This window comes from Oncorhynchus keta, chromosome 34 (assembly GCF_023373465.1).
Source record: "Oncorhynchus keta strain PuntledgeMale-10-30-2019 chromosome 34, Oket_V2, whole genome shotgun sequence".
Classification (NCBI taxonomy): domain Eukaryota; kingdom Metazoa; phylum Chordata; class Actinopteri; order Salmoniformes; family Salmonidae; genus Oncorhynchus; species Oncorhynchus keta.
In genome coordinates this window covers 24,807,175-24,833,899 of record NC_068454.1, presented here as the reverse complement: position 1 = coordinate 24,833,899, position 26,725 = coordinate 24,807,175, and the positions used below count along the sequence as shown (strand labels likewise).

Genomic DNA, 26,725 nt, shown 5'->3' with positions numbered 1-26,725 from the left:
CATTTTGAAAAAAGGTAGACGACATCCGATCCTCGTTTGCTAAGTCAAACGACACCGCTGGTTCTGCTCACACTGCCCTACCCTGTGCTCTGACCTCTTTCTCCCCTCTCTCCAGATGAAATCTCGCGTCTTGTGACGGCCGGCCGCCCAACAACCTGCCCGCTTGACCATATCCCCTCCTCTCTTCTCCAGACCATTTCCGGAGACCTTCTCCCTTACCTCACCTCGCTCATCAACTCATCCCTGACCGCTGGCTACGTCCCTTCCGTCTTCAAGAGAGCGAGAGTTGCACCCCTTCTGAAAAAACCTACACTCGATCCCTCCGATGTCAACAACTACAGACCAGTATCCCTTCTTTCTTTTCTCTCCAAAACTCTTGAACGTGCCGTCCTTGGCCAGCTCTACCGCTATCTCTCTCAGAATGACCTTCTTGATCCAAATCAGTCAGGTTTCAAGACTAGTCATTCAACTGAGACTGCTCTTCTCTGCATCACGGAGGCGCTCCGCACTGCTAAAGCTAACTCTCTCCTCTGCTCTCATCCTTCTAGACCTATCGGCTGCCTTCGATACTGTGAACCATCAGATCCTCCTCTCCACCCTCTCCGAGTTGGGCATCTCCGGCGCGGCCCACGCTTGGATTGCGTCCTACCTGACAGGTCGCTCCTACCATGTGGCGTGGCGAGAATCTGTCTCCTCACCACGCGCTCTCACCACTGGTGTCCCCCAGGGCTCTGTTCTAGGCCCTCTCCTATTCTCGCTATACACCAAGTCACTTGGCTCTGTCATAACCTCACATGGTCTCTCCTATCATTGCTATGCAGACGACACACAATTAATCTTCTCCTTTCCCCCTTCTGATGACCAGGTGGCGAATCGCATCTCTGCATGTCTGGCAGACATATCAGTGTGGATGACGGACCACCACCTCAAGCTGAACCTCGGCAAGACGGAGCTGCTCTTCCTCCCGGGGAAGGACTGCCCGTTCCATGATCTCGCCATCACGGTTGACAACTGCATTGTGTTCTCCTCCCAGAGCGCTAAGAACCTTGGCGTGATCCTGGACAACACCCTGTCGTTCTCAACTAACATCAAGGCGGTGGCCCGTTCCTGTAGGTTCATGCTCTACAACATCCGCAGAGTACGACCCTGCCTCACACAGGAAGCGGCGCAGGTCCTAATCCAGGCACTTGTCAACTCCCGTCTGGATTACTGCAACTCGCTGTTGGCTGGGCTCCTGCCTGTGCCATTAAACCCTACAACTCATCCAGAACGCCGCAGCCCGTCTGGTGTTCAACCTTCCCAAGTTCTCTCACGTCACCCCGCTCCTCCGCTCTCTCCACTGGCTTCCAGTTGAAGCTCGCATCCGCTACAAGACCATGGTGCTTGCCTACGGAGCTGTGAGGGGAACGGCACCTCAGTACCTCCAGGCTCTGATCAGGCCCTACACCCAAACAAGGGCACTGCGTTCATCCACCTCTGGCCTGCTCGCCTCCCTACCACTGAGGAAGTACAGTTCCCGCTCAGCCCAGTCAAAACTGTTCGCTGCTCTGGCCCCCAATGGTGGAACAAACTCCCTCACGACGCCAGGACAGCGGAGTCAATCACCACCTTCCGGAGACACCTGAAACCCCACCTCTTTAAGGAATACCTAGGATAGGATAAGTAATCCTTCTCACCCCCCTAAAAGATTTAGATGCACTATTGTAAAGTGGCTGTTCCACTGGATGTCATAAGGTGAATGCACCAATTTGTAAGTCGCTCTGGATAAGAGCGTCTGCTAAATGACTTAAATGTAAAATGTAATGCAAATGTTCAATCAAGCTCCGAAGGTTTTCCCTCAGCGCATTTTCGCGACCAATTGCTATGCAAAATGTCAGAATTACCGCAGCAAAATCAAGCATTTTTGCCTGCAAATATCATAACAAAATCCCTGAAAAATCATGGGGGACTGACTAGGCCAAGTCTATGCACTGCTGAATATTCGTCGCTCCTACTTTGCATTCACTTCCATACAACAAGGCATTTCCCTCCCATCTATAGAGACTGCTAATGACACATTCAAAACAGTCAGTTTGAGCTTTCATTCTATTGTACATTTGCATACTCCATCCATGATTTACATGCAACAGTTTATGCATTTATGTACCAACGTGTTGCCAAGGTTTTCTAATAACAACTAGCTCAGTAAGTAGCTAATGCGTTCAGCTGACAGGAAAAGACTGAGGTGCTAACTCGATATCAGATCTGCTTCCGTATTCAAACATGCCGACCAGACAGACATACCCTTGAAAGTTGCCTAGTCGAGGCCATGCAAACTACATAGGGGGGTCTGCTGACAACCACGTCTCTTGACTTCCTAATGTCAACTCTCTGTGGAGCCATCTTGTTTATAAAGTGGCTAGTAGGCAACTTGGAAAAACAACATGCGTTTAGCTAGATCTACTGTTTCTATAACTGGCCATTTTTTGGTCATATCTTAGCCACACAGGCACACTAATAGGTTTAACCTGACAAAGGCAAGACAAATAACAATACCACATTATAGGGGTGCCAATGTGTTGTTAAGGGGTGGGTGTATGTCATTATGAAGTTGGCCTATATTTACATAATATTATTGAACTGTTAAGTGGTTGCAGAGCAGACTCAGGCTTGCTATTGGTCGAACCTTTGACAGCACATAGGACACACCCTCGCCCTGTGCCTGCTGCCAATCACTGCCCCTGTAAATGAGAACATGTTCTCAACTGGCCTACCTGGTTAACTTCTTGGTGACAGGGGGGCAGTATTGAGTAGCTTGGATGAATAAGGTGCCCAGAGTAAACTGTCTACTACTCTGTCCCAGATGCTAATATATGCATATTATTAGTAGTGTTGGATAGAAAACACTGAAGTTTCTAAAACTGTTTGAATGATGTCTGTGAGTATAACAGAACTTATATGGCAGGCGAAGACAAATTCAACCAGGAAGTGGGAAATCTGAGGTTTGTAGTTTCATTTAAGTGATTTCCTATCCAATATGCTGTGTCTATGGGGCCAGATTGTACTTCCCAAGGCTTCCAGCAGATGTCAACAATCTTTAGAAAATTGGCTTACAATTTTTTTTGTTAGAACAGACTGCTATTAGGTATAATTTATTTAGTGTTGTTTACACGGTTCCAAACAGGCATACAAATACTAATCTAACAGCACCCGTTTGTCACATAATATGCATGCAGCTCTCGCTCCTATACTCCTTTTTCTTGATCTCATTGTTATGATTATAATGATCATCATTATAATAATGTTGTTATCATTAGTAGGCTTTGTATAGTATCCTTGTATAACCACCACCTAGCTGTAGGCCTAAGAGCATGTCCTGTTTAGTCTTAATACCGTAACTTACTTCAATATATAGGCTACTGCATCAAATCAATCATTAATTTGTTCATACATCAGAGCATACGAGACATTCATGCTTTGAAATACAATCAAGCATTTTAATTTTAAGGGAGCTTTGAATGCATGCAACTGTTTTTAGTCTGCTATAATAAAGGCTTTATAGATTATAATTTTTCCGTTAGAACAGCCTCTCTGGTACACATATTTAGTGTTGTCTAAACTGTACCAAATGGACAGAAACACAATACTATTGTAATCTAACCGCAACATAACTCACAACACTTACTGCTATACCCTCCGTTATCTTGATCTCCGGTAGTTTCTACAACTAAGTAAAATGTCTTCCATAGATCTGACTTTACCTTTCCCTCCTGAGCAACCAGTAAACATTCACCCGTTTCAAGTTGCTTTCATGTTCTCCGCATCCATTTTGCTGTTGACATTACTGTGTTTGGAGTTTGTTAAAACCAATTTATTGATGTGATTATGATAGGCTATAGATCAGGCCCTATTGGTCACATGCATGCAATGCTCACATGTTTCATGTAAAGAGAGCAAGGGTTGAGGGAATGGTTTTCCTAAACAAATGAGGGATTTGAAATGTTGCAGCTTCAGCACAGAGAGCGCAATAAACACTTGCTGTGCTGTGGTGCCTTTTATCTGCAGTAGGGAGGAGAGCGAGACAACGTGTGCCAGTCACAAAGGCACTCGCTGTCATTATTATTATTATTTGTAAAAGTGTGCCCATCGGGCTTTATATGAAAAATATAAAGTTCCAGGTCTCCGGTAGCCTCTGGAACTGCCGATCTGCGGCCAACAAGGCAGAGTTCATCTCAGCCTATGCCTCCCTCCAGTCCCTCGACTTCTTGGCACTGACGGAAACATGGATCACCACAGATAACACTTCTACTCCTACTGCTCTCTCCTCGTCCGCCCACGTGTTCTCGCACACCCGAGAGCTTCTGGTCAGCGGGGTGGTGGCACCGGGATCCTCATCTCTCCCAAGTGGTCATTCTCTCTTTCTCCCTTACTCATCTGTCTATCGCCTCCTTTGAATTCCATGCTGTCACAGTTACCAGCCCTTTCAAGCTTAACATCCTTATCATTTATCGCCCTCCAGGTTCCTCGGAGAGTTCATCAATGAGCTTGATGCCTTGATAAGCTCCTTTCCTGAGGACGGCTCACCTCTCACAGTTCTGGGCGACTTTAACCTCCCCACATCTACCTTTGACTCATTCCTCTCTGCCTCCTTCTTTCCACTCCTCTCCTCTTTTGACCTCACCCTCTCACCTTCCCCCCCTACTCACAAGGCAGGCAATACGCTCGACCTCATCTTTACTAGATGCTGTTCTTCCACTAACTCCATTGCAACTCCCCTCCAAGTCTCCGACCACTACCTTGTATCCTTTTCCCTCTCGCTCTCATCCAACACTTCCCACACTGCCCCTACTCGGATGGTATCGCGCCGTCCCAACCTTCGCTCTCTCTCCCCCGCTACTCTCTCCTCTTCCATCCTATCATCTCTTCCCTCTGCTCAAACCTTCTCCAACCTATCTCCTGATTCTGCCTCCTCAACCCTCCTCTCCTCCCTTTCTGCATCCTTTGACTCTCTATGTCCCCTATCCTCCAGGCCGGCTCGGTCCTCCCCTCCCGCTCCGTGGCTCGACGACTCATTGCGAGCTCACAGAACAGGGCTCCGGGCAGCCGAGCGGAAATGGAGGAAAACTCGCCTCCCTGCGGACCTGGCATCCTTTCACTCCCTCCTCTCTACATTTTCCTCCTCTGTCTCTGCTGCTAAAGCCACTTTCTACCACTCTAAATTCCAAGCATCTGCCTCTAACCCTAGGAAGCTCTTTGCCACCTTCTCCTCCCTCCTGAATCCTCCTCCCCTCCCCCTCCTCCCTCTCTGCAGATGACTTCGTCAACCATTTTGAAAAAAAGGTAGACGACATCCGATCCTCGTTTGCTAAGTCAAACGACACCGCTGGTTCTGCTCACACTGCCCTACCCTGTGCTCTGACCTCTTTCTCCCCTCTCTCTCCAGATGAAATCTCGCGTCTTGTGACGGCCGGCCGCCCAACAACCTGCCCGCTTGACCATATCCCCTCCTCTCTTCTCCAGACCATTTCCGGAGACCTTCTCCCTTACCTCACCTCGCTCATCAACTCATCCCTGACCGCTGGCTACGTCCCTTCCGTCTTCAAGAGAGCGAGAGTTGCACCCCTTCTGAAAAAACCTACACTCGATCCCTCCGATGTCAACAACTACAGACCAGTATCCCTTCTTTCTTTTCTCTCCAAAACTCTTGAACGTGCCGTCCTTGGCCAGCTCTACCGCTATCTCTCTCAGAATGACCTTCTTGATCCAAATCAGTCAGGTTTCAAGACTAGTCATTCAACTGAGACTGCTCTTCTCTGCATCACGGAGGCGCTCCGCACTGCTAAAGCTAACTCTCTCTCCTCTGCTCTCATCCTTCTAGACCTATCGGCTGCCTTCGATACTGTGAACCATCAGATCCTCCTCTCCACCCTCTCCGAGTTGGGCATCTCCGGCGCGGCCCACGCTTGGATTGCGTCCTACCTGACAGGTCGCTCCTACCATGTGGCGTGGCGAGAATCTGTCTCCTCACCACGCGCTCTCACCACTGGTGTCCCCCAGGGCTCTGTTCTAGGCCCTCTCCTATTCTCGCTATACACCAAGTCACTTGGCTCTGTCATAACCTCACATGGTCTCTCCTATCATTGCTATGCAGACGACACACAATTAATCTTCTCCTTTCCCCCTTCTGATGACCAGGTGGCGAATCGCATCTCTGCATGTCTGGCAGACATATCAGTGTGGATGACGGACCACCACCTCAAGCTGAACCTCGGCAAGACGGAGCTGCTCTTCCTCCCGGGGAAGGACTGCCCGTTCCATGATCTCGCCATCACGGTTGACAACTGCATTGTGTTCTCCTCCCAGAGCGCTAAGAACCTTGGCGTGATCCTGGACAACACCCTGTCGTTCTCAACTAACATCAAGGCGGTGGCCCGTTCCTGTAGGTTCATGCTCTACAACATCCGCAGAGTACGACCCTGCCTCACACAGGAAGCGGCGCAGGTCCTAATCCAGGCACTTGTCAACTCCCGTCTGGATTACTGCAACTCGCTGTTGGCTGGGCTCCCTGCCTGTGCCATTAAACCCCTACAACTCATCCAGAACGCCGCAGCCCGTCTGGTGTTCAACCTTCCCAAGTTCTCTCACGTCACCCCGCTCCTCCGCTCTCTCCACTGGCTTCCAGTTGAAGCTCGCATCCGCTACAAGACCATGGTGCTTGCCTACGGAGCTGTGAGGGGAACGGCACCTCAGTACCTCCAGGCTCTGATCAGGCCCTACACCCAAACAAGGGCACTGCGTTCATCCACCTCTGGCCTGCTCGCCTCCCTACCACTGAGGAAGTACAGTTCCCGCTCAGCCCAGTCAAAACTGTTCGCTGCTCTGGCCCCCAATGGTGGAACAAACTCCCTCACGACGCCAGGACAGCGGAGTCAATCACCACCTTCCGGAGACACCTGAAACCCCACCTCTTTAAGGAATACCTAGGATAGGATAAGTAATCCTTCTCACCCCCCTAAAAGATTTAGATGCACTATTGTAAAGTGGCTGTTCCACTGGATGTCATAAGGTGAATGCACCAATTTGTAAGTCGCTCTGGATAAGAGCGTCTGCTAAATGACTTAAATGTAAAATGTAATGCAAATGTTCAATCAAGCTCCGAAGGTTTTCCCTCAGCGCATTTTCGCGACCAATTGCTATGCAAAATGTCAGAATTACCGCAGCAAAATCAAGCATTTTTGCCTGCAAATATCATAACAAAATCCCTGAAAAATCATGGGGGACTGACTAGGCCAAGTCTATGCACTGCTGAATATTCGTCGCTCCTACTTTGCATTCACTTCCATACAACAAGGCATTTCCCTCCCATCTATAGAGACTGCTAATGACACATTCAAAACAGTCAGTTTGAGCTTTCATTCTATTGTACATTTGCATACTCCATCCATGATTTACATGCAACAGTTTATGCATTTATGTACCAACGTGTTGCCAAGGTTTTCTAATAACAACTAGCTCAGTAAGTAGCTAATGCGTTCAGCTGACAGGAAAAGACTGAGGTGCTAACTCGATATCAGATCTGCTTCCGTATTCAAACATGCCGACCAGACAGACATACCCTTGAAAGTTGCCTAGTCGAGGCCATGCAAACTACATAGGGGGGTCTGCTGACAACCACGTCTCTTGACTTCCTAATGTCAACTCTCTGTGGAGCCATCTTGTTTATAAAGTGGCTAGTAGGCAACTTGGAAAAACAACATGCGTTTAGCTAGATCTACTGTTTCTATAACTGGCCATTTTTTGGTCATATCTTAGCCACACAGGCACACTAATAGGTTTAACCTGACAAAGGCAAGACAAATAACAATACCACATTATAGGGGTGCCAATGTGTTGTTAAGGGGTGGGTGTATGTCATTATGAAGTTGGCCTATATTTACATAATATTATTGAACTGTTAAGTGGTTGCAGAGCAGACTCAGGCTTGCTATTGGTCGAACCTTTGACAGCACATAGGACACACCCTCGCCCTGTGCCTGCTGCCAATCACTGCCCCTGTAAATGAGAACATGTTCTCAACTGGCCTACCTGGTTAACTTCTTGGTGACAGGGGGGCAGTATTGAGTAGCTTGGATGAATAAGGTGCCCAGAGTAAACTGTCTACTACTCTGTCCCAGATGCTAATATATGCATATTATTAGTAGTGTTGGATAGAAAACACTGAAGTTTCTAAAACTGTTTGAATGATGTCTGTGAGTATAACAGAACTTATATGGCAGGCGAAGACAAATTCAACCAGGAAGTGGGAAATCTGAGGTTTGTAGTTTCATTTAAGTGATTTCCTATCAATATGCTGTGTCTATGGGGCCAGATTGTACTTCCCAAGGCTTCCAGCAGATGTCAACAATCTTTAGAAAATTGGCTTACAATTTTTTTGTTAGAACAGACTGCTATTAGGTATAATTTATTTAGTGTTGTTTACACGGTTCCAAACAGGCATACAAATACTAATCTAACAGCACCCGTTTGTCACATAATATGCATGCAGCTCTCGCTCCTATACTCCTTTTTCTTGATCTCATTGTTATGATTATAATGATCATCATTATAATAATGTTGTTATCATTAGTAGGCTTTGTATAGTATCCTTGTATAACCACCACCTAGCTGTAGGCCTAAGAGCATGTCCTGTTTAGTCTTAATACCGTAACTTACTTCAATATATAGGCTACTGCATCAAATCAATCATTAATTTGTTCATACATCAGAGCATACGAGACATTCATGCTTTGAAATACAATCAAGCATTTTAATTTTAAGGGAGCTTTGAATGCATGCAACTGTTTTTAGTCTGCTATAATAAAGGCTTTATAGATTATAATTTTTCCGTTAGAACAGCCTCTCTGGTACACATATTTAGTGTTGTCTAAACTGTACCAAATGGACAGAAACACAATACTATTGTAATCTAACCGCAACATAACTCACAACACTTACTGCTATACCCTCCGTTATCTTGATCTCCGGTAGTTTCTACAACTAAGTAAAATGTCTTCCATAGATCTGACTTTACCTTTCCCTCCTGAGCAACCAGTAAACATTCACCCGTTTCAAGTTGCTTTCATGTTCTCCGCATCCATTTTGCTGTTGACATTACTGTGTTTGGAGTTTGTTAAAACCAATTTATTGATGTGATTATGATAGGCTATAGATCAGGCCCTATTGGTCACATGCATGCAATGCTCACATGTTTCATGTAAAGAGAGCAAGGGTTGAGGGAATGGTTTTCCTAAACAAATGAGGGATTTGAAATGTTGCAGCTTCAGCACAGAGAGCGCAATAAACACTTGCTGTGCTGTGGTGCCTTTTATCTGCAGTAGGGAGGAGAGCGAGACAACGTGTGCCAGTCACAAAGGCACTCGCTGTCATTATTATTATTATTTGTAAAAGTGTGCCCATCGGGCTTTATATGAAAAATATAAAGTTCCAGGTCTCCGGTAGCCTCTGGAACTGCCGATCTGCGGCCAACAAGGCAGAGTTCATCTCAGCCTATGCCTCCCTCCAGTCCCTCGACTTCTTGGCACTGACGGAAACATGGATCACCACAGATAACACTTCTACTCCTACTGCTCTCTCCTCGTCCGCCCACGTGTTCTCGCACACCCCGAGAGCTTCTGGTCAGCGGGGTGGTGGCACCGGGATCCTCATCTCTCCCAAGTGGTCATTCTCTCTTTCTCCCCTTACTCATCTGTCTATCGCCTCCTTTGAATTCCATGCTGTCACAGTTACCAGCCCTTTCAAGCTTAACATCCTTATCATTTATCGCCCTCCAGGTTCCCTCGGAGAGTTCATCAATGAGCTTGATGCCTTGATAAGCTCCTTTCCTGAGGACGGCTCACCTCTCACAGTTCTGGGCGACTTTAACCTCCCCACATCTACCTTTGACTCATTCCTCTCTGCCTCCTTCTTTCCACTCCTCTCCTCTTTTGACCTCACCCTCTCACCTTCCCCCCCTACTCACAAGGCAGGCAATACGCTCGACCTCATCTTTACTAGATGCTGTTCTTCCACTAACTCCATTGCAACTCCCCTCCAAGTCTCCGACCACTACCTTGTATCCTTTTCCCTCTCGCTCTCATCCAACACTTCCCACACTGCCCCTACTCGGATGGTATCGCGCCGTCCCAACCTTCGCTCTCTCTCCCCCGCTACTCTCTCCTCTTCCATCCTATCATCTCTTCCCTCTGCTCAAACCTTCTCCAACCTATCTCCTGATTCTGCCTCCTCAACCCTCCTCTCCTCCCTTTCTGCATCCTTTGACTCTCTATGTCCCCTATCCTCCAGGCCGGCTCGGTCCTCCCCTCCCGCTCCGTGGCTCGACGACTCATTGCGAGCTCACAGAACAGGGCTCCGGGCAGCCGAGCGGAAATGGAGGAAAACTTCGCCTCCCTGCGGACCTGGCATCCTTTCACTCCCTCCTCTCTACATTTTCCTCCTCTGTCTCTGCTGCTAAAGCCACTTTCTACCACTCTAAATTCCAAGCATCTGCCTCTAACCCTAGGAAGCTCTTTGCCACCTTCTCCTCCCTCCTGAATCCTCCTCCCCTCCCCCTCCTCCCTCTCTGCAGATGACTTCGTCAACCATTTTGAAAAAAAGGTAGACGACATCCGATCCTCGTTTGCTAAGTCAAACGACACCGCTGGTTCTGCTCACACTGCCCTACCCTGTGCTCTGACCTCTTTCTCCCCTCTCTCTCCAGATGAAATCTCGCGTCTTGTGACGGCCGGCCGCCCAACAACCTGCCCGCTTGACCATATCCCCTCCTCTCTTCTCCAGACCATTTCCGGAGACCTTCTCCCTTACCTCACCTCGCTCATCAACTCATCCCTGACCGCTGGCTACGTCCCTTCCGTCTTCAAGAGAGCGAGAGTTGCACCCCTTCTGAAAAAACCTACACTCGATCCCTCCGATGTCAACAACTACAGACCAGTATCCCTTCTTTCTTTTCTCTCCAAAACTCTTGAACGTGCCGTCCTTGGCCAGCTCTACCGCTATCTCTCTCAGAATGACCTTCTTGATCCAAATCAGTCAGGTTTCAAGACTAGTCATTCAACTGAGACTGCTCTTCTCTGCATCACGGAGGCGCTCCGCACTGCTAAAGCTAACTCTCTCTCCTCTGCTCTCATCCTTCTAGACCTATCGGCTGCCTTCGATACTGTGAACCATCAGATCCTCCTCTCCACCCTCTCCGAGTTGGGCATCTCCGGCGCGGCCCACGCTTGGTTGCGTCCTACCTGACAGGTCGCTCCTACCATGTGGCGTGGCGAGAATCTGTCTCCTCACCACGCGCTCTCACCACTGGTGTCCCCCAGGGCTCTGTTCTAGGCCCTCTCCTATTCTCGCTATACACCAAGTCACTTGGCTCTGTCATAACCTCACATGGTCTCTCCTATCATTGCTATGCAGACGACACACAATTAATCTTCTCCTTTCCCCCTTCTGATGACCAGGTGGCGAATCGCATCTCTGCATGTCTGGCAGACATATCAGTGTGGATGACGGACCACCACCTCAAGCTGAACCTCGGCAAGACGGAGCTGCTCTTCCTCCCGGGAAGGACTGCCCGTTCCATGATCTCGCCATCACGGTTGACAACTGCATTGTGTTCTCCTCCCAGAGCGCTAAGAACCTTGGCGTGATCCTGGACAACACCCTGTCGTTCTCAACTAACATCAAGGCGGTGGCCCGTTCCTGTAGGTTCATGCTCTACAACATCCGCAGAGTACGACCCTGCCTCACACAGGAAGCGGCGCAGGTCCTAATCCAGGCACTTGTCAACTCCCGTCTGGATTACTGCAACTCGCTGTTGGCTGGGCTCCCTGCCTGTGCCATTAAACCCCTACAACTCATCCAGAACGCCGCAGCCCGTCTGGTGTTCAACCTTCCCAAGTTCTCTCACGTCACCCCGCTCCTCCGCTCTCTCCACTGGCTTCCAGTTGAAGCTCGCATCCGCTACAAGACCATGGTGCTTGCCTACGGAGCTGTGAGGGGAACGGCACCTCAGTACCTCCAGGCTCTGATCAGGCCCTACACCCAAACAAGGGCACTGCGTTCATCCACCTCTGGCCTGCTCGCCTCCCTACCACTGAGGAAGTACAGTTCCCGCTCAGCCCAGTCAAAACTGTTCGCTGCTCTGGCCCCCAATGGTGGAACAAACTCCCTCACGACGCCAGGACAGCGGAGTCAATCACCACCTTCCGGAGACACCTGAAACCCCACCTCTTTAAGGAATACCTAGGATAGGATAAGTAATCCTTCTCACCCCCTAAAAGATTTAGATGCACTATTGTAAAGTGGCTGTTCCACTGGATGTCATAAGGTGAATGCACCAATTTGTAAGTCGCTCTGGATAAGAGCGTCTGCTAAATGACTTAAATGTAAAATGTAATGCAAATGTTCAATCAAGCTCCGAAGGTTTCCCTCAGCGCATTTTCGCGACCAATTGCTATGCAAAATGTCAGAATTACCGCAGCAAAATCAAGCATTTTTGCCTGCAAATATCATAACAAAATCCCTGAAAAATCATGGGGGGACTGACTAGGCCAAGTCTATGCACTGCTGAATATTCGTCGCTCCTACTTTGCATTCACTTCCATACAACAAGGCATTTCCCTCCCATCTATAGAGACTGCTAATGACACATTCAAAACAGTCAGTTTGAGCTTTCATTCTATTGTACATTTGCATACTCCATCCATGATTTACATGCAACAGTTTATGCATTTATGTACCAACGTGTTGCCAAGGTTTTCTAATAACAACTAGCTCAGTAAGTAGCTAATGCGTTCAGCTGACAGGAAAAGACTGAGGTGCTAACTCGATATCAGATCTGCTTCCGTATTCAAACATGCCGACCAGACAGACATACCCTTGAAAGTTGCCTAGTCGAGGCCATGCAAACTACATAGGGGGGTCTGCTGACAACCACGTCTCTTGACTTCCTAATGTCAACTCTCTGTGGAGCCATCTTGTTTATAAAGTGGCTAGTAGGCAACTTGGAAAAACAACATGCGTTTAGCTAGATCTACTGTTTCTATAACTGGCCATTTTTTGGTCATATCTTAGCCACACAGGCACACTAATAGGTTTAACCTGACAAAGGCAAGACAAATAACAATACCACATTATAGGGGTGCCAATGTGTTGTTAAGGGGTGGGTGTATGTCATTATGAAGTTGGCCTATATTTACATAATATTATTGAACTGTTAAGTGGTTGCAGAGCAGACTCAGGCTTGCTATTGGTCGAACCTTTGACAGCACATAGGACACACCCTCGCCCTGTGCCTGCTGCCAATCACTGCCCCTGTAAATGAGAACATGTTCTCAACTGGCCTACCTGGTTAACTTCTTGGTGACAGGGGGGCAGTATTGAGTAGCTTGGATGAATAAGGTGCCCAGAGTAAACTGTCTACTACTCTGTCCCAGATGCTAATATATGCATATTATTAGTAGTGTTGGATAGAAAACACTGAAGTTTCTAAAACTGTTTGAATGATGTCTGTGAGTATAACAGAACTTATATGGCAGGCGAAGACAAATTCAACCAGGAAGTGGGAAATCTGAGGTTTGTAGTTTCATTTAAGTGATTTCCTATCCAATATGCTGTGTCTATGGGGCCAGATTGTACTTCCCAAGGCTTCCAGCAGATGTCAACAATCTTTATAAAATTGGCTTACAATTTTTTTTGTTAGAACAGACTGCTATTAGGTATAATTTATTTAGTGTTGTTTACACGGTTCCAAACAGGCATACAAATACTAATCTAACAGCACCCGTTTGTCACATAATATGCATGCAGCTCTCGCTCCTATACTCCTTTTTCTTGATCTCATTGTTATGATTATAATGATCATCATTATAATAATGTTGTTATCATTAGTAGGCTTTGTATAGTATCCTTGTATAACCACCACCTAGCTGTAGGCCTAAGAGCATGTCCTGTTTAGTCTTAATACCGTAACTTACTTCAATATATAGGCTACTGCATCAAATCAATCATTAATTTGTTCATACATCAGAGCATACGAGACATTCATGCTTTGAAATACAATCAAGCATTTTAATTTTAAGGGAGCTTTGAATGCATGCAACTGTTTTTAGTCTGCTATAATAAAGGCTTTATAGATTATAATTTTCCGTTAGAACAGCCTCTCTGGTACACATATTTAGTGTTGTCTAAACTGTACCAAATGGACAGAAACACAATACTATTGTAATCTAACCGCAACATAACTCACAACACTTACTGCTATACCCTCCGTTATCTTGATCTCCGGTAGTTTCTACAACTAAGTAAAATGTCTTCCATAGATCTGACTTTACCTTTCCCTCCTGAGCAACCAGTAAACATTCACCCGTTTCAAGTTGCTTTCATGTTCTCCGCATCCATTTTGCTGTTGACATTACTGTGTTTGGAGTTTGTTAAAACCAATTTATTGATGTGATTATGATAGGCTATAGATCAGGCCCTATTGGTCACATGCATGCAATGCTCACATGTTTCATGTAAAGAGAGCAAGGGTTGAGGGAATGGTTTTCCTAAACAAATGAGGGATTTGAAATGTTGCAGCTTCAGCACAGAGAGCGCAATAAACACTTGCTGTGCTGTGGTGCCTTTTATCTGCAGTAGGGAGGAGAGCGAGACAACGTGTGCCAGTCACAAAGGCACTCGCTGTCATTATTATTATTATTTGTAAAAGTGTGCCCATCGGGCTTTATATGAAAAAATAAGTTTAAACATTTAGACCAATCGATTGGTCGAAAGGACAGAACAACTCTCGGTAGACCCATTTTGTTTTTGGCGGGGACAGCCCTAGTTTAAAGAGTATATTGTGCCAAACCATACATCTAAAAATAAGCTAAATCAAAAAGGGTACTTGAGACATTTATAATAATATTTCATGTTGAATAAATTAATGTGAACATTTTTTATTCAGAATAGACGAATACTCCATATTTTAGAGCACACTATAAGGAGTATAATGACACCAAGATGTTGCCTGTACCACGTATAGTGCAAGGATCATAGTCTTACAAGCGGCATGTATAGGTCTAAAGAGGGCCCAAAATCGCCACTTTCATTATATTTTTAAACGTGTGATACAATGTAAAAAGCATGTAAAGGTATGCGTGTGGCAACAGCCAAACTTTTTTCCAACAGATATTATCAATAAATGCATTCCAATAAGGCATGACATAAGGTATATAGTAGATACAACAAACATCCTGCTGAAACAGGGTTTGTATCGCTCTGTTGTTGAATGGACCAAAAGAGAAACAAATCTTTCCTACTGATGAGTCAACAGGGTCAACGGAAGGTAGGCTCTAAGGGTCAGGTCTTGACACGCATCTGAATAATATAGCAACACCTGAGGGAATGGCATCTAAAACAATTGCAAAATCTTTAGGTGTTACAGGGACCTTGTAAAGTGATAAGAATTCCTTATAATTGAGTAAAAGACCCTCTGCATTTACCAGTTGGCTCACCAATAGGATATTATTTCGGAACCAATATTCTAAAAAGTATTTTTATACAATATATCCCAATTGTTCCATATATAATATCTGTGTAGAGAAAAAATCTGCTTATAAATGAAGGACTATGACAAGAAAACCTGCCGATGAAAAGCAGAAAGTTTCACTGGAACTTTGTCAATATTATAATTGCAAACCAACATGAAGTTAAGGCCACCAAAAGTAGAGAAGACATGATGAGGAATAAAATTCCACATAGAAGTGTTTTTTTTAGGAATTGTTTTATCCAATTAATCTTAAAATTAACCAGAAAATTCAGCCCACCATTCTCATAAGTGTTCATTACAACATTTTTCCTAGTGTAAATGGGTACAGTTTCTCCACAGAAAGTTGGAAAGCATCTGGTCTATCTCCTTGCTTATTTTACTGTCAAGATATAAAGATAGTGTCATATGTTAGTCTAGAGATACCTTCAGCCTGGGTTATTAGGACTCTTCCTTTTAAAGATAAGTCCCTCTGTAGCCATTGACTTAGCTTCTTCTAGTATTTTTAAATAGAGGGTTAAAATTTAGTAACCCTCTAGACTTCTGATCCTTTGTAGTGGTTATGCCTAAATATGTAAGTATTTATTTTACTGGAATACCATAATATGAAGGTGTCACACAATCTTTGACAGCCATGAGTTCACATTTATTCATGTTAAGATAAACCAGACACTTTGGAAAATGATTTTTTCACATTGGGTGGCAGGGTAGCCTAGTGGTTAGAGCGTTGGACTAGTAACCGGAAGGTTGCGAGTTCAAACCCCCGAGCTGACAAGGTACAAATCTGTCGTTCTGCCCCTGAACAGGCAGTTAGTCTACTGTTCCTAGGCCGTCATTGAAAATAAGAATTATTTATTATTATTTAACCGACTTGCCTGGTAAAATAAAAATAAAATTGATCGATATGGGAATTTGGTTAGCATCTTTCAGAAAAAGTGTAGTATCGTCAGACAGCTGGCTTATAATAATGTCTTTACCAGCTATGGAAATACCTTGTACAGGACTATTATTTTTAAAATGTGTAAGAAGTGATTAATAAAAACAGGTACGGTGAGATAAAGGACAACCTTGCCTAATTCTTCTCTAACTCAAATCTAGGTGAGGAGCCATATTTCAATTTCATAGGACTCTCTATACAAATGGTAACAGCTCTAATAGCCTTACATTTGAAAAAATCCCCAAAGCCAAGTCTCTCAAGGCAGTGGAAGAGGAACTGATGCTCTACTGTGTCAAATGCTTTATAAAAATCAAAAAAATAATATGAAGCTATCCTCGGTCATTAGGTCTGAGTAGTCAAGTATGTCTAATACTAGTCTGACATTGTTAGAAATATGTCTGTTCCTCATAAAGCCAGATTGTGTTTCATCAATGACTGCATCCAGGACATTTTTAATTGTTTTTGCAAGTAGTAAGACTAATATCTCATAGTCATTATTAAGAAGACAATTGGATGCCAGTTATCGATAAGCAGCACTTGTTTTTTAGGCTTAGTTATCAGTGTTATTAGCCCCTGACTCATTGTAGGAGGGAGAACATTGTTTTTAATACTCTCTAAAAATAATTAAAATAGGAAGGGAGCTACTTGTTCAGAAAATAATTAGTAAAATTCTGATGTAATTCCATCAACACCTGGTGATTTATTGTTCTTTAGATGTTTGATAGACTAATCTCTTCAACTTTAATGGGTTCATCACACTGTTTAGATTCTATATCACTGATTAGAAATTGATGAACAGAATTATAGAACATTCCGTAATTATGCAGTTAAATTGAATCGAAAGGGAAAAAAAGTAATTTTACAACAATGCTTTTATTGATTGTAAAAATGATTGTAAAGAGGTATGGAACACAGTTAAGGGCTTACTTGGTACATCTATCTCATCATGCCCATCTAGTGTGGAGTTTGACGGGAGAATAATAACAAAACCAGTTGATATTGACAATCATTCTGCAGATTTCTTTACACAGAAAATGTAATTACTGACCAACAATGTAGACATACATTCTTCCAAACAAGCTATTGTCCAATGGATTGATGATCATATTATGAGCAATAAGATCTGCTCTTTTAGTCTACAAACGGTGTTACTGGATGTGTTAAACTTATTGAAGTCATTACCTGATGGTAAATATACAGGTTATGGTCTTATGGAAACATTTTTGCTTCGCTGTGCTTTTCCCCAGATTGCAGTTCCACTGAGATACATGTTTAATTGGTCACTGGAAAAGGGGATGTTTGCAAATGTATAGAAGCATGCGAAACTGTGTCCTATTCCGAAAGACAGCAAGAACCCATTACTCCTGCCAATAGTTGACCAATTAGTCTACTCCCTACACTCAGTAAACTATTGGAGGGTATTGTGAGTAGACAAATGTGGGAGTACATGGAAAATAATAATCTGATTACAGCCAATCAGCATGCTTATCGCAAAAACCATTCCACTACCACTGCATTGGTTGACATAACTGACCAGTGGCTCAATGCTATGGATAATGGCAAATTTGTAGGTGTACTATTTTTAGATTTCAGTGCAGCATTTGATATAGTGGATCATGAAATACTTTAGACAAAATTAATGCATTATGGTTTTAAGGAGGTAGCATTGAATTGGGTACAGTCATATCTAACTGACAGGAAACAGTCCACCTATATCAATGGTTCATTTTCTTCCCCTAATGTGTTAAACTGTGGAATACCGCAGGGAAGCTGCCTTGGGCCACTTCTTTACTTAATATATACCAATGACCTTCCCTATGCCTTGGTTGAAACTCAAGCTACTATATTTGCAGATGATACTACAATTTATGCAGCAAGACAATCGGTTCAACAGGTACAGCAGGCTTTACAAGGAGATTATCAGGAAGTGGGTTTGCCAAAACAAACTTGTTTTAAACACCAAGAAAACCAAAGTTATGTTGGTCTGTTCAACTAGGAAAAGGCCAAAACAGCATGGGATACAACAATCAAGTATGGGAGGAGTACAAATTGAAGTGCCGGAAACGAAACTATTGGGAGTGCAGCTAGACAACTGCTTATCATGGTTGTCTCAAATAACTAATCTATGTAAAAAATAATAATAATGTTTTTATTAAAACGGCATGCATAATCAGAAGGATAGCTAAATATTTACCAGGAAAAATTCTTCAGCAAATAACCCAAGCATTAATTGAGAGTCAGGTGAACTACTGTTCGGTGGTCTGGGGAAATGCATCATCAAGTGAAGTTAGGAGGCTGCAGAATGCACAGAATAAAGCAGTTAGGATTGTTTTAAGGTGGAAATATGGTTATTCTGTTGCAGTAATGCGCAGTGTTCTTGGTTGGTCATCAATCGACAAGATAATTGAAAAAACACATGCGTATTTTATAATATACATAATTTAAAACGGCCAAGTTCTATTCACAACGGTATTCAGTTGGTAAGAGACAGGCATTCTGTAAATACTAGGAATAGATTGTCCACCAGAAATAGGCTAAATAACATTTCGATTTAGAGCACTAAAGAAATTGAATAAATTAACTGAGCAAACTAGAAACCTTTCAATATATACATTTAAACATTATTTAAAAACTATTTAAATATAGTATATAGAAATGTTTTGGGACTATAGAATATGAAGATTCAATATTTTTTAGATTGAGTATTTATTGGGTCATTATGCTAGTATATTATGTATGTTTGTAATAGTGTGTTATATGTGAAAGTGTGTTTGTATTATAAATTGTATTTTAATGTTTGAGGACTCTTGGAAGATTAGTTCAAATGGGGACTAAAAGAGATCCAAATAAAATCAAAATCAAATAGAGTGAACATTATTCAGTGAGTCAAAAAACATATCTGTCGATTGCTGACAGTACGTATAGCTAGCTATACAATGTTCTGTAAAAAATCCTACAGTATTTAGCGACTCACCTTGTCCTCGGGAATGAGGGTTTCGCAGTCCTTTTTCACTTCCTTCAGCCCGAGGGCCGAATTAAAAGATACCTTCACCATCGTGAAATGCACACTTTATTTGATTTCGAAAAAAAGAGAACGACTTGTGTTTATCACGTCGAAATGGTTTGGTATCTTGCTGTAACTGCTCCTAAATCAGACGCCGTAGTTTAACACAACTCGTACTGCCTAACTCAAACGCAATAGCAGACAGACTCTTCTCAACTTTTCTTCAGTATTTGGTATAGCTAGATGTGGCTCCGCCTCTTTCTCTTTTTGATGTAATGACCAACAGAGGGCGAGAACCGTCGCTACCAAGCTTTCTTTCCGGACAACAAAATATTAGCTCAATTTCCTGTCCTGCGCAGTGGCGTGGCAACAACCATGGCGGTGGCTGACAAATCTACAAAAGAGCGGTTATTATTGGTACTGGACGATTTAGAGGTGTTATCCAGGTACGAAATTATTATTTTCTCAACCTTTAATAATTGTTATTTTAACAGCCATTCAAATGATATAGTTTGTCGCTAATTCAAAAATGCCTTTGCCTACGTTTCTTGTTCTGAGTGTATTGTTAGCGACCTGAGTAGTACCAAAGATTTTTATAACTAAACCAAGAGAGCACAGCGTGTCGTTTCCAATGGGAACAAATGAGCCATAGTGGGCATAATAGGTAAGGAGGGGTGCATAGCAAGCACGAGTTAGTGAGATCCTATTGGCGCGTTCTAGCGTCATCTGCATATTTCCGTTAGGGAACGCCTACTGTAAATTGCGCGTGTACAAACTTTTGCAAAAGGTAAAATCTACAAACCTTAGTCCACTCTGTTTATAACATATTCTAGTTTTGGGAACAGAACTGTATTGAGATCAAATGATTTATCGATTTCGCCCACAATCCATCTCGTTCTATCTTCTCTCACTGCCCGCCCTTGGGCTTCATCTCACTACCATAGGTGAGGGGAAACGCCAAGCGGATGCTTCAAATGTATCCATCCAGTGAAATATCTGTCTCATTGTTCTAGCTGTGGTTGTACACTCAGAACCAGGGTCCGGTTTCCCAAAATAATTTCAAGACTAAGTTCATTTTAGAACCATAGTAACATTTTAAGGCTAAATTCAGTTTAGGATTCTAAGATTAATTTATCCTTAACATGCTTGTGGGAAACCGGTCCCAGAAACGTAGGCATTTATAAATGGGTTGGATTTATTGAATGGACAACCTGGTCTCAGAGTATGTTGTATTATTCTGTAAGTAAATTCGATACACCCCATATTGTATATGTGACTTTTCTTATGTTATGTATTAATATGTGAATGTCCATCACCCATTTATGATATGTTACAAACTACAATTCGTATTATGTTATGCATTTGCTAAATGTACATGACAAATTAGCTAAATGTACATTACAAATGAGCTAAATGTACAATATTTAACGAATTTGAGGAATGTACAATATGTTTGGAATTTGCAAAACATATGTTACAAATTCTAGCTAGGTGGCTAATGCTAGCTGGGTTAGGGGAAGGGTTAGTAAACATGCTAAGTAGTTGCAAAAAAGGAGCTAAAAGGCTAAAGTTGCCTGTGATGAGATTCAAACTCTCATTTCGGTTGCTAGACATTTGCGTATTACGCCCGACAATCCCCCAACTTTCATTTTTACCTTAAGTAACCATCTGTCTTATGACCATATATCTGAGATGCGTACAGAATAATATGAAATGCTCTGAGACCTGGTCAGGAGGACTATATTAACTCATCTTTGCAAACGCAATGTTCAAGTAACTGATTGGCAGTAATTTATTATCTGGTCATTTTCTCTGTCAAGTATTGTCTTTCAAACTGAGAAGTTCTGTTTTCTCTCCATTATCATGCATGGAAACTAAACCCAATATTACTCATATTTCAGGGAATTGATAGAGATGCTTGCACTGTCAAGGAGCCAAAAACTCCCTCAAGGAGGTGAGGACACTCAGGTAACAGGCTAACCCGAATAATGGACTAAAGGAGCTTAACGTTACTCCGTAGGACCTTAGATATTCTGTTTAAAGGCAAATTGGCTTTGGAAACCAAAACAGCCAAATAATCTTAACGTGAATCAATTGTGGTACGGTTCTAGAAACATAAATTCCGTTACTTTCATATCACGTAAGAACTATTTCACAAATGCAAAATACACACTTAATGTACACTGTTTTAGCACAGTTGCAGCCAACAGTATTTTTCAGTAACAACACGTTTGTTGTGTCCGTCTTCCAGTTTACACATGTTCGTAGACGCAGATGTCTAATTAGCACAGATTGTCCACTCTGTCTTCTGTCTGTTTTCTGTAAAAAAGCACTAACACTGAGGGGGTTTGATTAATCTCGCCCAGGGTACACTGGGCAATGCACGGTCACTTCAAGGGCTAGTAACAGGCATCTGATTTAGCATAAAACTGCATAATGTGTTAAATATATAGACCGGTTGGTTGTTTAGCAACAAAACAGACACGTGTGCAACTACGGGGCATAACAGACGAATTTGGCTTAGATTGACAACATGTAAACTATATTTAGTTTCCAATGTTTATTGAAAGCATAAATACATTTGCACAATGGGTACTTGTTGTCTCTCAAATACACTACATGCCAAAAAATATGTGGACACCCCTTCAAATTAGTGGATTCAGCTATTTCAGCCACACCCGTTGCTGACAGGTGTATACAATCGAGCACACAGCCATGCAATCTCCATAGCCAAAAACTGGAAGTAGAATGGCCTTACTGAAGAGCTCAGTGACTTTCAATGTGGCACCGTCATAGGATGCCACCTTTCCAACAAGTCAGTCTGTCAATCTTCTGCCCTGGTCAACTGTAAGTGCTCTTATTGTGAAGTGGAAACGTCTATGAGCAACAACTGCTCAGCCGCGATGTGGTAAGCCACACAAGCTCACAGAACGGAACCGCTGAGTGCTTTAGAGTGTAAACTCATCTGTCCTCGGTTGCAACACTCACTAGCGAGTTCCAAACTGCCTCTGGACGCAACGTCACCACAAGAACTATATTAAGAACTGTTTGTCGAGAGCGTCATGAAATGAGTTTCCATGGCTGAGCAGCCACACACAGGCCTAAGATGCTCAATGCCAAGCATCTGCTGGATTGGTGTAAAGCTCGCCGCTATTGGACTCTTGAGCAGTGTAAACGCTTTCTCTGGAGTGATGAATCACGCTTCACCATCTGGCAGTTCGACGGATGAATCTGGGTTTGGCGGCTACCAGGAGAACGCTACCTGCCCCAACGCATAGTGCCAACTGCAAAATTTGGAGGAGGAATAATGGTCTGGGGCTGTTTTTTTCATGGTTCAGGCTAGGCCCCTTAGTTCCAGTGATGGGAAATCTTAACGCCACAGCATACAATGACATTCTAGACGATTATGTGCTTCCAACTTTGTGGCAACAGTTTGGGGGAGGCCCATTCCTGTTTAAGCATGACATTGCCCCCGTGCACAATGTGAGGTCCATACAGAAATGGTCTGTTGAGTTCAGTGTGGAAGAACTTGACTGGCCTACACAGAGCCCTGACCTCAACCCCATTGAATGCCTTTGGGATGAATTGGAACACCGACTGCGAGCCAGGCCTAATTGTCCCCCAGAGTCAGACCTCACAATTGCTCTTTTGGCTGAATGGAAGCAAATCCCCGCAGCAATGTTCCAACATTTAATGGAAAGCCTTCCCAGAAGAGTGGAGGCTGTTATAGCAGCAAAGAGGGTGACCAACTCCATGTTAATGCCTATGATTTTGTAATGGGATGTTTGATGGAATGTGTCCACGTACTTTCAGCCATGTAGTGTACATTTGGGAGGGGGGGTGCCCCCTTGTCAAATTGAACAGTAATCTGCACCGCTGTCATATATGTTTATTTTCTAATTAGTTTTCATTGGGAATGCAGAATAAAGCATTTTTTTAAAATCAAAAACAATAACTTTTGCATGTGAAAACACAATCTTACTTTGTACTACACATGCTTAATTACGTCACTTTTGTTTAATTACGTCACATTGCCCTGGGCTTTGAACGGAGCACCTGGCTCATGCCAGGAGGCAGCCCAGCTCCAAATCAAATGCAGTCAACTTTCAGCCAGTGCGAACCCCCTAAATTTTTGGGAGTGAAAAAATGTATTCCTCGCTGATATGAAAAACAGGGTCCTTATTCTTTCAAAACTGTATCGCAAGCGATGCGTGTTAATGTTCAGACCGAGCGTTGGGGGGTCTTAAACTCCCCCGTACAGAAGATGCCGTCATGACTCTTATGTGTAATGTAATGGAACTGAGAGTCAGGATCAAGGGCTAGTAACAGGCATCTGATTCAACATAAAACTGTACAATGCGTTCATATAGACAGGTTGGTTGTTTAGAAAAAAAAGACACGGTTGGCTAAGATGGTTGACAACATGTAAACTATATTTCGTCTCCAATGTTTATTGAAAACAAATACATTTGCACAATAAGCACTTGTTGTCTCTGAAATACATTGTTACAGTTGTGGGTTAGCTAGTGAATTTTAGCCATATTAACATAGATGTGATATCAGTCAAAACAAGACATGATATCAAGAACAAGATGAAACTAGCTGAAAAAAGCCACTTATGATTCCCCACATAGCTAGCAACAATGACAAGAAGTAGCCATCTGGCCATTCAGAATCACAACAGCACACAGACTTCTGCCCCATTGAAGCGTGCACATAATTTTCGTGATGTCAACTAACCCGTCTATACCTTTTTTATTTTTATGTAGCAATATCGCTAATAGTCACACAATTACATGTACACTATACCACTAATAAAATGTAGTTCTTGTTTTACATGTATTGTGAAATAGGTTTTTGAGTCTGTGCATGCAATAGATGTCAGAAGTCTAAATGGATGTGTTTTGCTGTGGGCAGATCCTGGAGCTGCTGGTACAGAGAGACAAAGAGTTCCAGGAGCTGATGAGGGTGGCACAGGAGCAGGGCAAGGTGCACCAGGAGATGCAGGTCCTTGAGAAGGAGGTGGAGAAGAGAGACAGCGACATCCAGCAGCTCCAGAAACAGCTGAAGGAGGCTGAACATATACTTGTGAGTATAGCAGAGCTGAGGACAAATGATAAATCCTAAAGAGACCATAAAATGGGTCACATTTTATTAACATGCAATTGGAACAAAACAGCACTTTGTTTCTGACTTTGATTCAACCTAACCTTTTTACCCAAACCTCTCTTCTAGGCGACTGCTGTATACCAAGCAAAGGAGAAACTGAAATCTATTGATAAGGCCAAAAAAGGTGAGCCTGATTTTTGACAGCATTCATCTGAATAGCCGGATAACTTTATGATAAATACTACCAAAGATAATGCATGGAACTAAAAGTACTGTTGTCTTTCAGGGAGCATCTCTTCAGAAGAGATCATCAAATATGCCCACAGGATCAGTGCCAGCAATGCAGTCTGTGCCCCTCTCAACTGGGTACCAGGTATGTCCTGTTTCTGCCCATTTGAGCTTCCATTATGCTGTCTTCGATGCCCTCTATTTTTCAACCCCCACCCCCTGCCAGATCCTCCTTCCCTTGCATGTTCCTTCTCTCCAGACTGGAAATTCCTCTCAGTACTGATGGGGAATATTTGAACCTCAGTCTCTGTCATAGCCGTCACTTGCATTGACAATACTACTGTCATTACTCTTCAATCAACTTCATGGCATATTCCTTATAACAGGTGATCCGCGTAGACCTTACCCCACTGACCTGGAGATGCGCAGTGGATTGTTGGGTCACATGAGCAACCTGCCAACCAATGGCGTGAATGGACACCTCCCTGGAGATGCACTGGCAGCTGGGAGATTGCCAGGTATGCTTTCGGTTTGTGTGATTCCTCTTTTCGACAAATGGAATTAACTGTTTTTTGTCTTCTCCTGGGATCTGTGTGTTTTGATATGTTTCTGTGAAATATACTGTAATACTAACCCTATCACTGTTTAATGACTCTTTCTTACCTCCCTTCATCAGATGTGCTCACCCCCCAGTACCCCTGGCAATCATCAGATGTCTCAGTGGGCATGCTCCCCCCTCACCATGGCAACGACTTTGGGCTGGAGCCCCCCGGCCACAACAAGGAGAACGAGGACGACGTGGAGGCCATGTCTACAGACTCATCTAGCAGCAGCAGCGACTCGGACTAAGTGTGTGTGTCTGTCTCTGTCTGCCCATCTGTGTGTGTATATCTGACTGATTTGGGAATTGGACACACCCAGTACCTCGTAGAGCCAGCTATCCATCACACCCATAACATTTACGATAAACATCAGTTGATACAGGGTTTGCTATCCGATATAGCAAACAACTACATAGAATCCAGAGAATATTGAGAGATACTCATCTCATGGTCTTGTTTTTCTCTGACCCTCTCTATTACTGGCTTGTTGATGTGACATTTGTACAACACTATCTGTGATCCCAAATGTAATATCACCAGCTCTCTCTAAAGTCCACTGTTTCAGTTCAGGGTGTATTCATTAGTCAGATTCGGTAATGGAAAACGGTTAGCAATGAAAACAATTGTTTCTATTGACAAATTTGGGTAGGTTCCGCCCCGTTTCGTTTGGTTCCTAGACTAAAGGTTTTCGTTGCAAAAGACAAAATGTTTTGCAAAAGACAAAATGTTGTGCAATGGAATCCGACTAAGGAATACACCCCAGGGAAATGTCTGGTACTACGTGACTGATAACAGACTCCTTTCGTTTGCTATCAGGTTCCCCTTTATTTGTTTCTTTGCTGTTTTCTTTTTTTAGACTGGCAATGGGGAATAGTGTTGAAAAGTACATGTACCTTTTGTGTAGGAAGGAATATAACAGTATTTCATAAAAAATAAAAATAAATAAAAATGTTGCTGATTCGAACCCAAGTGCTCCTTATCATCTCTGTTATTGCTGAAAAACATATTACCAGGAGTGGATTTTGAAATTGTAGTTGCACTTACCTGAATTTTTTTGCTTTTCTTTTTTTCCCAAAAGTAAAAACTGCTTATTTCAGGCAAGATTCATCAAGCACACCTTATGTTCTTTATATTGAAAAACTGCATATTAATTGACTGACTTGTTGCTCCATGTGTAAATAAGGCTGTATATATTGTAGTTTTTTTCAGGCTTGTAAATAAATACAACTTTTGAGTAAATACTTTGTGTGGTGCTGATATTCTTGATACAATTTGACAGGACATTGTAT

At 43.4% G+C, this 26,725-nt stretch overlaps 2 protein-coding genes across 3 annotated transcripts in view; one reads left to right on the top strand and one right to left on the bottom strand.

Moving 5' to 3' along the window:
- Positions 1 to 19,697, bottom strand: part of LOC118366845 (integral membrane protein 2B-like) — a 34,828-nt gene extending 15,131 nt beyond the window's left edge. Inside the window, exon 1 of the mRNA XM_035749595.2 lies at positions 19,468 to 19,697. Coding sequence (XP_035605488.1) covers positions 19,468 to 19,548 — 81 coding nt within the window. The 5' untranslated portion in view covers positions 19,549 to 19,697. The remainder of the gene's footprint in view (positions 1 to 19,467) is intronic.
- A 16-nt stretch (positions 19,698 to 19,713) lies between these two features.
- On the top strand, positions 19,714 to 26,675 carry med4 (mediator complex subunit 4). 2 transcript variants are annotated; one of them, XM_035749596.2, is made up of 7 exons: positions 19,714 to 19,943; positions 21,399 to 21,465; positions 24,415 to 24,585; positions 24,733 to 24,790; positions 24,893 to 24,979; positions 25,221 to 25,352; positions 25,511 to 26,675. In XM_035749596.2, the coding sequence occupies exons 1-7, from the start codon at positions 19,873 to 19,875 to the stop codon at positions 25,681 to 25,683; spliced, it is 759 nt and encodes a 252-aa protein (XP_035605489.1). In that variant the 5' UTR covers positions 19,714 to 19,872; the 3' UTR covers positions 25,684 to 26,675. The 2 variants fall into 2 exon arrangements, with proteins under 2 accessions (XP_035605489.1, XP_052349452.1); XM_052493492.1 differs by lacking the exon at positions 19,714 to 19,943 and adding an exon at positions 20,263 to 20,441.
- Positions 26,676 to 26,725: the final 50 nt, after the last annotated feature.